At 23.1% G+C, this 11079-nt stretch overlaps 2 protein-coding genes across 2 annotated transcripts; one reads left to right on the forward strand and one right to left on the reverse strand.

The window, feature by feature from the left end:
* Upf3 (UPF3 regulator of nonsense mediated mRNA decay) lies at positions 1 to 4352 on the forward strand. The gene is made up of 6 exons (XM_012486677.3): positions 1 to 294; positions 786 to 1200; positions 1298 to 1449; positions 2636 to 3305; positions 3394 to 3689; positions 3799 to 4352. The coding sequence occupies exons 1-6, from the start codon at positions 172 to 174 to the stop codon at positions 4012 to 4014; spliced, it is 1872 nt and encodes a 623-aa protein (XP_012342131.1). The 5' UTR covers positions 1 to 171; the 3' UTR covers positions 4015 to 4352.
* On the reverse strand, positions 3722 to 11000 carry Cap-D2 (CAP-D2 condensin subunit). Its single transcript, XM_086910619.1, has 21 exons — positions 10781 to 11000; positions 10574 to 10708; positions 10292 to 10470; positions 10082 to 10221; positions 9889 to 9970; positions 9749 to 9811; positions 9446 to 9679; positions 9000 to 9332; positions 8672 to 8864; positions 8272 to 8594; positions 7805 to 8197; positions 7422 to 7666; positions 7147 to 7267; positions 6727 to 7050; positions 6519 to 6649; positions 6054 to 6308; positions 5712 to 5984; positions 5474 to 5616; positions 5069 to 5377; positions 4914 to 5009; positions 3722 to 4805 (listed from the first exon to the last, which is right to left on the reverse strand). Exons 1-21 carry the CDS (start codon positions 10893 to 10895, stop codon positions 4636 to 4638), a joined length of 4257 nt encoding a protein of 1418 aa, XP_086766745.1. The 5' UTR covers positions 10896 to 11000; the 3' UTR covers positions 3722 to 4635.
* Between the last annotated feature and the right edge of the window lie 79 nt (positions 11001 to 11079).

Here is an 11079-nt window from a genome sequence, read left to right on the forward strand (position 1 = left end):
CTTTCTTACGATTTAGTGAAACAAGATGGCCGCGAAAACTTTGTAAACGGAAACGTTTATTTTGATGACTCGAAGAAAAATTACATGCTTTAAATATTATTTTTGATTAGAGTGTGTGTGTCGAATTGACACAAAATAAACTTGATTTATTAAGAAATTAAATAAATGTAGATGACAATGACTGAAGAAACACAACAGTCTGAGACTGCCGCACAAAATGAGGCACAAACTAGTTCTCCAGATGTTGGAAAAGTTAAAGATAGTAAAAAAGAAAAATGCCGACCTATGACAAAGGTATATTTTTCTAAAATGATGCTAAATATTTAAAAGTCTTTTATCAATTATACAAAATATTTTTTAACCACACACAATATAATGTGCTTCATAAAACAAAAATCGAAGTTTAATTTTCGATTTTTGAAATATTTATAACATAATTTTATAAAAAGATATGATAAAAATATCTTTATTTGATATATATTAAATAAAGATATCTATAAAATAAAAAATAGCAAATTATGTTTTATATAATAATAAATATGACTTTATTATTGAAAATGAAAATGTCATAATTATATGTCATATGATATTTTTTTGTCTTATTTTTTGAATAAAAATAACAAAATGCCTAATCATATAATATAATATATATAATAGTGATAATTTGTATAAATTTTTATTTATTATAATATAAATTTATAAATTTTTATTCATTATAAAAATGTCTAAATATATATTAATTCAATTTTAATCAATAATAAAATAATTAAAATATATATTTATAGGTAGTAATACGGAGATTACCTCCAACTATGACTCAAGAACAATTTCTAGAACAGGTTTCTCCATTGCCAGAAAATGATTATCTTTATTTTGTGAAAGCTGATATGTCTATGGGACAATATGCTTTTGCCCGTGCTTATATTAACTTTGTTGAACAACAGGATATTTTTATGTTCAGAGAAAAATTTGATAATTATGTATTTATCGACTCCAAAGGTACAGAATATCCAGCTGTAGTAGAATTTGCACCTTTTCAAAGATTACCAAAAAAAAGAACAGGAAAAAAGAAAGATTTAAAATGTGGTACAATTGAATCAGATCCTTATTATATAAGCTTCTTAGAAACTCGTAAAAATCAAGAAGCTGAATCTAATATATCACAACCAAAAACAGAATACTCATATCAACCACCTGATAGTAAGTAATTTTTTAATAATTGAATATATTATATCAAATTATTATATATGCAATGTTTATCTGAAATGAATTTATATATATTATTCTACTGTTATAGATACACCAAAAAAAATTACAACCACTCCTCTTTTGGAATATGTAAAACAACGTAAACAAGAAAAGCAACGTCTCAGAGATGAAAAACGTGAAGAGAGACGACGAAGAGACCTAGAACGGAGGCGAACAAAGGAAGATCCTATCATATCTAAGGTGACATTACATCTTATAATGTGTTTAGTTATCATTTTTGATTAATTGAAAGTAAACTAATTCAAATATGACAAATACAGTATAGAACAAAAAATTTATTAAGCAAATATATGTAATCAAAATTGTTTTTAGCGCACGCGCAATATATATTACATTTTAAGTATTATATTCTCTACTGTATTTGCTGATACTAACCTTTTCGCCCTACAGTCTGCATGTAATATTGAAGATAATCAGACCAAGTATTCCTTCCTTTCTACTTCCTCAACTGTCAAGTCGGAAGATATATTTTTTGATCATCCTACTGAAAATCTAAATGTATCTCATGAATGTAAAGAAGACATTTCTGGTAGTGGTACTGCAAACATGATCCAAGCTAACAAAAATTCCTTAAATGTTCAACAGTTTTACAGAAATGAGAATACTGAAGTATATATAAATTGCGTTAGAAGTGTGCCTTATGTTAATGAACGCTGGCATTACACTAATAAACAACGAAAATTATTTTATATTTATGAAAAAAATTATAAAGAAAAAGATGCTAATTGCAGAAAAAATAATTACAATCATTGGAGTAACATTAAAAATAATTATATTTATAACAACACTAAATGCACTAAATGCACATCTTATATTAATAATAAAAATTATTTTTCTGTTTTATCAAAATCTCAATTTACTAATTTACATAAAACTTGGAAAATGCAAATACCAATGGAAGTATCAAAGTCAAGAAGTTGCAGTGCTATGTTTGATTATCATAAACTTTATCCTTTTAAATCTTGTGAAACAGGATTGCCAGGATATCGTAAAACTTCATGAAATAGGAACTGCAAATGATTAGCAGGGAAATTCATGTTATGTATTTATTTACTGCATGTTAAAAGGTCATAAGGATTAAAGATTTATTCATCACTTATGCGATTTAGTTCAATGCTATACACTGTTTCCATTTAATATTGTATCCCAAATTTATATACATTTATTAAGATGTAATTAATTTATTACCGTTTAATTTGTATACATTAAATTTTGTAAAAGAAACTGTTTTTAGAAAAAAAAGTGAAAATTCTGTGTTGCTTTATTATAATTTATTCTTTAAATTATGATGTTAAATTCTATTAAAATCTGTTAATATTAAAATAAAAATGTTTTACTTAAAATAAATATTTTAATTTTGTTATAGGTATTGAAAAATCAAGATCTTGATAAAGAAATGTGTAAAGATAATAAAGAAAATAGGGAAGAAAAGGATAAATTTTCGCCTAAAGATATAAAAAATCGTATTAAAAAGGATGATAAATTACGTGATAAGATATCACGTGATCGAGATTCTAAATCAATTACAAAAGGATACAGAGAAAGAATTGAAGATAGAAATAAAGATAAAGATATAAAGCATCAAAGACGGCACGAGGATAAGAAGATATATGGAAGACGTGATGAAAGAGATGGTATAAAAGATGATAGAAGATTTGATGGAAAAGATGATAGAAAATATGATTTCAAAGAAGATATTAAAGATTCTAGGGAACGAAAAATAGAGGAAAAACGAGGTAAAAGTTATGAAAAAATGAGGCAAGAAAAAAAAAGACTTGCAGAAACCAAAAAACAGAATGTAGAATTTAATGTTGACACAGAAAATAATGTAAAATTAAGATGCGAGGACGAAGAATTTCAAAAAAAGGAATTTCAAGTTGATTCGTATGAAAATATTAAGGAAAATGAAGAATCTATAGATGATAAAGAAGATATTAAAAACAGTAAAGAAAAAGAAAAACAAGAAACTAATGAAAAAAAAGTTTTAATAGAAGATTCTGTACAAGATTATGAGATCAAAGAACAGAAAAAATCAGGTATAATTTTTATAATATTACAAGTAAATATAATTTTTATATAAATATCTTATTTATTTTAAAATGTATATAAATATATTATTTATAGATACTATATTATCTACTATTGAAAGTAACAAAGATATTGAAAAATCAAAATCTAATGAAGATATTAATAAAGAAACTAATGAAGATGATGAATCTGAAGAAAAAAAAGATTCAAAACTCACAAAGAGACGCAGTTCACTTGAAAGTGGAGGAGAAGGTGGTACAGGAGATGGAAATTGTTTAAGAAGGCATAAATCTTTGGATGGAGGAGATCAAAATAATTTACAGAAGACTGAAAATGAAGATAAAGAAAAAGATAAAAAGGATCCACGATTAGAACGTCGGATTAGAAATAAGGTATATAATTATTTTAACTGAAATATTAAAAGTATTGATATTTAATGTTTATTATAAAAATATTTATAAATATCTATTTATAAAAATATTTTTTATTATAAAATAATAGGATCGACCTGCTATGGAGATTTATCGTCCTGGAATGGGGAAATTTAGTAAACAAAGATTAGAACGAGAAAAATCTAATACTAACGACGAAAGAGCATCACTTTCACAAAGTCCTACTCCAAACCTTAATTCTAATAATCTTTGTAAATCGGGAAAACCTGGAACAGAAGTACGTTCTATGACGTTTAAACGTAGTATTAGTCGTGATTTGGTATAACGATAGCTAAATGCAAATCTCTTCCTAATATTAATGCGATACATGCGAAACTTAATATATAAGATTTTTACACTAGTCTTTCTCACAACGTACAATATTACATAGTATATTTATTGTACACAAATGCATAATAAAATAGTGTTTTATTTACTACTAATAGCCACAAATGTATAAAATTTTTGGAGTTATCTACATATAGTGATTTGATATATGTACATTACTTTATGTTTAATTCTTTTGTTGCAATATATATGTGATACATAATATTATCATTCATTACTTAAATGTTATATCAAGTGTTCATTATTTTCATTAAAATAAATATTTCTATGATAATATTTTAAATTTTATATACCAGTTATTATATTTTTGTATTAAATTAATATTTAAAAAAAAGAGATTGAAATGACAGTAATATACTTTAAGATTTTTATGAAAAAGAATTCATGATTATTTAATTATTCATTATTTAATGCTATAAAGCAAACGAAATTATAAAATATATTTTATTATTAAAATATTTAATTAATAATTATAAATATTTTTTCACTTACTTCATATTCTGTTTTTTAATCTAGTATCAAAAAATACAAAATTGTATGTTAAATATATACAAAAATTTTAATTCCTTATTCGTGATTGGGATAAACGTGCTGAAGATCTTTCCGGAATACGCATAGGTGTTACTTGTTTATTTCTTTTTGGTAATGATGATGGTGTAGCTGCAATTGAATTAACACGCTTTTTTCGGCTTGATCTTGTTATGGTCTGTGCAGGTGCATTTTCTTTAACTAATATAAAAAGAAATAATAATTAGATATAATAATAAAAATAATATCTAATTAACAAAATAATAAAATATAATAAAAGAATTATTTATTTAAAAAAATAATATATACGTTGCTTCCTAGGAGTTTTTATTGCTAAATCATTATCTGAATCCGAACTAGAACTTGATTTGCATCCCCATGATTTTCTTTTTTTAGAACCTTTTGCTAAAACAATTATAAAAATTAATAATATAATAATAAATTTTTGTGTGAAAAAAACCTACTTTTCGTTACAGATGTTAAATCAGAATCACTGTCAATATTATCATCCTCTTCTTCACTATTACTTGCACGTTTATTACGTTTTCTTGATTTTGGTACTGCTGGTGGTGGCATTATCATAACATTATCTTCTTTTGAATTTTCTGTTCCTTTAAGAAGTTCTTCTATTTTTTCTTCTAATTCTGTACATATTGTTTTTGTATTTGGTTTTTTCTTTGTTTGTTCGATAACAGACTGTAATGCTTTTAAAACTTGCTTGTGGTGAATTTTATCCTTCAGTAAAGGTAAACTTTCGATAAGATGACGTATACCTAAATAAAAAATTATATTAATTTCAAAAAAATTGCATTTAATATGATCTTATATATATTGCATATATATACAAGTAAATATGTATTCTTATTTACTTTTTGCACTAAATTGCATAAGTGAAAGACAATATGCAAAATCACGCCATTGTCTTTCTGTAGTAGCCAATTTAAATCTAGCACAAATTTTATCAATAATGGAATCAACTTGTTTTTCTTTTTGTAATAAATTCAAAATATGCCTGGAAATATTTTAAATTGCATTTAATTATCATATTTTTATATATTTATATATTTTTATTATTTATATTTTAATTTTACTTTAAAAAATACTTACTTCAAAATTTCTTGAAAATCTGATTCATTTATATCTAAATCAGGATCAGTTAATCGAGATAAAATATCAGGCATTATATTATACAATGCATTGCCTTTTTGTGAAAGTGCTTTAAAAAACTGTTTTGCATCTTGTCGAATTTGAAAATCTTTGTCAACTATACAAAGAGCTAATTCTGATATTTGACCTCTCACGCGCACCATTTCTCTCATTATAAGACTTGATAAAATTCGAACACATGTACGTCTTACATTTGTATCTTCATCACGAAGCCTATAAATTATTATTAATTATAATTGATTGATTAAAATAATAAAATTAATTACTTATATTTTTAAGTACCTGCCATAAACATGTTTCATCCATGGTTCAATCTGATTTGGAAATCTTGTTGTAAGATCACTTATTCCAATAAGAACATTTGCCCGAATACCAGGATATGGTGAACGTTCTAATATTGTAATTAAAAGTTGTAAAGATTTTTCACAAAAACTAGAACTCACTGTCATCATTTTACTAAGAGCAAGTGCTCCAGCAGCTTGTATATCTTCATTATTATATTTATCATGATATTGACATACATCTAATACTAATGGACTGTAAGAAATTGGATAATTATTCATAAAAGTATAAAATTTAAATATATAATTATATAAATATAAATATAATAAAAAATATAATATAAATTTATTAATCCTTATTGCGCTTGATATGTTGATGCTTTACTTATAAAATATCATATTAAAAATACATTCACATTACAAATAATTTAAATGTTTACATTAAATGTTAAAATCATGAACATACACAAAATTTACTAAGAGTCCATCTCCAGTTACAACATGATTTTCAAGAATTTCATTTATAAATTCTGCATTTGAATCCATTGTTGCTCCTTCTACAGCTTCCTCTCCATTATCTTCCATAATTAAGCTTGTCTAGTATAAAAAATAATAAAATTGTAATAAATAATATATAATAAATATATATAAATAAACTTTAAATACATCATTACTTCTTTATTGAGAATTATTTGTCTTGCACTATTTGGAGTAGAAACTTCTATTTTTGATCTCCGAACTGTATTTATATCTTTTTCATTTTTATCTGATTTTTTTTCTTTTTTTAAATTTCGTACAATATCTCTTCGTTTTAATTCTTTATAAACTGACATATCTAAATGAACCATTTCTTTGATTGCAATATGCCCAATCAAATATAATAATTTAGAAAGTAAAAAAAGTGAAACAGTATTTTGAGTTGAATCATTATTAAAATGTCCTCGAATACACACTTGTAATAGCACTTGTTTCATTAAATGATCAGGCTGATTTGCTAACTAAAATAAAATAAAATAAAAAAATTAAAATATTGTTTTGAGGACAATTCTTATTCAAATACTTATTCAATTCAAATAAATAAAATTATTACTTACATGATAAATAGCATTAATTGCATCAGTTGCAAATGAAATATATCCATCTTCTTCTATATTTATAAAATTTTCTATTAGTAAGGAAAGAATTTTTTTAAACATTTCATGATCATTGGGATACCTAATAATATATTTGATATATTATTTATATATATATTATATGTATTATGCTAAATAAAGTATTATAAGTTGTAATGTTATATTATATATATATATATATATATATATATATATATATATATATATATATATATATATTTTTCTATCTAATATACCTAATAGATGATTTTTCAATATCATCATTTTTATGTTTTATGGTTAGCAATGCTCTACATGTATCTCTGGCTAATAAAAGATCAGTCTTTGCTCTAGATCCAAATCCTACTTTTATTAATACTTCTAAATTATCACTTATAATACAACTTTGAGTTTGAGCTATCATTGTTAATAACATTAAAGCAGATCTACTATCTAATGAATCTGTGTCTGGTGATTTCATTGAAAAAGTTTCCCATAAAACCTATTAAATAAATTTAAATATATTTATAATATGTAATATATAAATATGTTTATAATATAAAAGCATTAAAAGCTATTTTAAATTAAATTTAAATTAATATTATAAAAAAAAAAATTAAAGTTATAATACATTTCATACCTGTAATAATTCATTATCTATATCATTATTATTATACCATATTAAAATAAGCTGAGTTAAAGCTTGACTTTGACCTGGCTGAAGTTTTTTTAATAAATCAATTAAGGATCTCATACATGTAAGAGCTTTTTGTCGTTTTGATTTTTGATTCTCATTTTTATTTAAATAAAGATCTTTATATACCACCGCGATATTATTACGAACTGATTGATCGCGATGAAATACTTGAAACAAAGCATCCCGAATAGCAACTGCAGATCCAACTATGCCAAATTTAGAAGCGATTCCAAGTAAAGTACATGACTCAATAGCATCAGTTGCTGTGGTAGAAAAAAGTAACTTTTCTGTCATAGGTATAGCAATTTCTAATTCAGTTGCAAATTCCAAACAATGCTGTAATATAATATAATAATATAATTTTTAACTAAATAATTATTAAAATGAATATAAAATATATAGAAACATACTTTCAAATAATTTATAACTCGTTTTATTGCTATTATTTCTTCTTTTTCTTTGTTTTCCTCTATTGATTGTTTTTTTTCCGTATTTTCTTTTATATTATTTAAATTATTTTCAGATTCCATAAATGTTTTTAATAAAAATAAGAACAAACATTCCTCTTTTGCTTCAGAAGAAAGATTTTCTATATCTGGTTTTTGTTTCAGTTTTATACAAACTTTCCATAAATATGTTACTGCTTTAAAGATTTTTTCTTTTAACATTAATTGTCTTATATATTCAAATGCTGTATCTGTATTTATGTCTTCTTCTTCATCTTCATCTTCATCTAAATATAAAACAAAAATCAATAATCATGTATATTTTTGTATTAAAATATAAATTTTATACAAATATATACAATACCATATTCTATATCCTTATTTTTTTCATTATTAATAACTTCTTTTAATACTTTTCTTATTTTTGGGAGTAAAGTATTCCATAATTCTAATCTCTCATTATCACCACGAACACTTTTACTAACACTTTCAGTTTGTAACTTTCTAAGTTTTATTTCTTCTTTTTCTAGTGATTTAGATATTTCTATTTTATTTAACTGTAAATATATTTAATATATATAAAATAATTTATATAAATATAAACTATATAATTATATAACTATATAATATATTATATAATTATAAATTTGATATAAAAAATAATATAAACAAATATAATTTCTTTTACTCACTGTAGCAGCAAATGGATTGCTCTGTAGTAAAGCACGTATTAATTGTAATGCTTGTTTTCGTACACTTGCACTTTTATCTTCTAAACGTAATGCAGTAGCAGCTAAAAGTCTTCCTTGCCTTGCTAATGGAATAGCTCCTTCACAACATAAACGTTGCCAAACTTGCAAAACTTTTGATCTAACATAAGCATTATTATCAAGAATATGATCTTCCAAACTATTAAGGCATTCATCACGTTGAACTTTTTGTTCTTGTGTAAGATCATCTCCAGTCAATGCTTTTTGTATAACTTCACATATAATACTAATAGTACAATTTCTCATGGTATAATGCTAAAAATAGTAACACACAATTATATAATGAAAATATAAAGATTTTTATATTCTATATATTTCTATATATACATTACATATATTTGTATATATAATTACTAATATAAAGTTACCTCGCTACCCAAATAATCCATCACATCATCAAGAATAGGAATTATAAGATTTGGTTCAGAAGCAGCAATAGTTTCTAAAAATATTGATATATTACGACTATCAGGTTCAGATAATTCACTTTGATCAATCTCTTTCATTATTTCTTTTATTAAACCATTACAACCACAATTTTTAATCATATATATAATTCCAGTAGCTATATGAGATGCTAGTATATCATGTAATTTCACTAACTAAAATTTATGTATTCAATAGATTTTTTTATATTAAATAAAATTATTCATTAAAAGAAACTTACATACCTGAATAATTCTTATTACACAACTTATACCATGATTATATTTTTTAACTGAAGTACCTAAAATCTTTTATAAATAGATTAAAATCAAAACAATTTGAAAATTAATTCAAAAATAATATATTGAAATTTATAAAAATTTACCTCAAAAATTGTTTCTCGTATATGTTTACATTTTGAATCTTTACATTGTTCTAAAACTTTATAGCACACTTTGGTAAATAATCTAAAATATATATAATATATAAAATATAAAATAAAGACATATTTATTTTATGTATCTTGAAAATTAAAAGAATTTTTAAGATTGAAATTAATATCTTTATGTCAAACATACATTATAAATGAATCTTCTACAATAGGAGGTTGCCAAAGTTTTTGTAATGGTAATTGTAATAATCTATAAATATATTCTAATGCTTTTTCTCTATCATTTTCCCATTCTTCTTCTATATCTGATTTTGTTGATTTCTTACGCTATATAAAATAGTAATTAATATAAAAATATTAAAAAATAAATTAATATCATTATTTTAATTAAACAAACCTTGCTTGTATATTTATCATTTACATCTTTAGAAATTTCATCATCTATATGGCAAAGAAGCCAAGAGAATAAATATGTAAGCATTTTATTTATATTTAAATATCTTAATCTATCTTCTTCTTCCAATTCTTTTCCATTTTCAAATATATTTTCCAAATCATTTACTAATATTTCAATAGCTTTATAAAATAATAATCAAAATAAATATTTTGTTAATTATAAAGAAATTAAATAACAAATTAAATAACAATAATGCTAAATATATATATAAATATTTTTTACCTTTATGAATTCTACTGAAGCCACGCATAATAATTGGTAATTCAATTTTATTTCCATGAACAATTAAAGAGAAAAATGTATCAAAATGATCTAATATAAAATTGATTCCATTCATTTGAAGTGCTGATTTGGCTTCTATAAACAAAATTAATATTATTATAATAAATATAAAAATACATAAAATTTTAAATTAATTTTAAAACATACCATCAAGAGCTTGTGGTAATACTCGTATTGAAACAATTTTTTCAACAAAATATTGTCCATTCCGAGTTTGTAAAAGTTCATCTTTATTTATAGGAATAATAAAATCTTTAATCATTTTAATTAATTAATAATTTACAAGCTTTTTAATATTATTTAATTTTTAAATTTTAATTTAAAATTAGAAACTTATTAAATTATCAATTTTATCCAGACATAAGATATAATAATATTTACAATAAAATGTTCTACGTTTCAACTGTTACGGATGTTGTTACTTTTCAAATTCATTACAACCAACA

Source organism: Apis florea, unplaced genomic scaffold (genome assembly GCF_048593485.1).
Source record: "Apis florea isolate Af1SG1 unplaced genomic scaffold, ASM4859348v1 contig_3195_pilon, whole genome shotgun sequence".
In the NCBI taxonomy this organism is placed as follows: Eukaryota; Metazoa; Arthropoda; class Insecta; order Hymenoptera; family Apidae; genus Apis; species Apis florea.

What these genes read in the sequence shown, in the direction of transcription:
- Cap-D2 (XM_086910619.1), bottom strand. Translation starts at nt 10,895, where the DNA reads ATGATTAAAGATTTTATTATTCCTATAAATAAAGATGAACTTTTACAA. An exon ending in TGGATTATTTGGGTAGCGAG is followed by an intron (nt 9,333 to 9,445) that starts GTAACTTTATAT and finishes TACTATTTTTAG; the next exon opens with CATTATACCATGAGAAATTG. An exon ending in AAATAATTCTCAATAAAGAA is followed by an intron (nt 6,650 to 6,726) that starts GTAATGATGTAT and finishes TTTTTATACTAG; the next exon opens with ACAAGCTTAATTATGGAAGA.
- Upf3 (XM_012486677.3), top strand. Translation starts at nt 172, where the DNA reads ATGACAATGACTGAAGAAACACAACAGTCTGAGACTGCCGCACAAAAT. An exon ending in CTCATATCAACCACCTGATA is followed by an intron (nt 1,201 to 1,297) that starts GTAAGTAATTTT and finishes CTACTGTTATAG; the next exon opens with ATACACCAAAAAAAATTACA. An exon ending in AACGTCGGATTAGAAATAAG is followed by an intron (nt 3,690 to 3,798) that starts GTATATAATTAT and finishes ATAAAATAATAG; the next exon opens with GATCGACCTGCTATGGAGAT.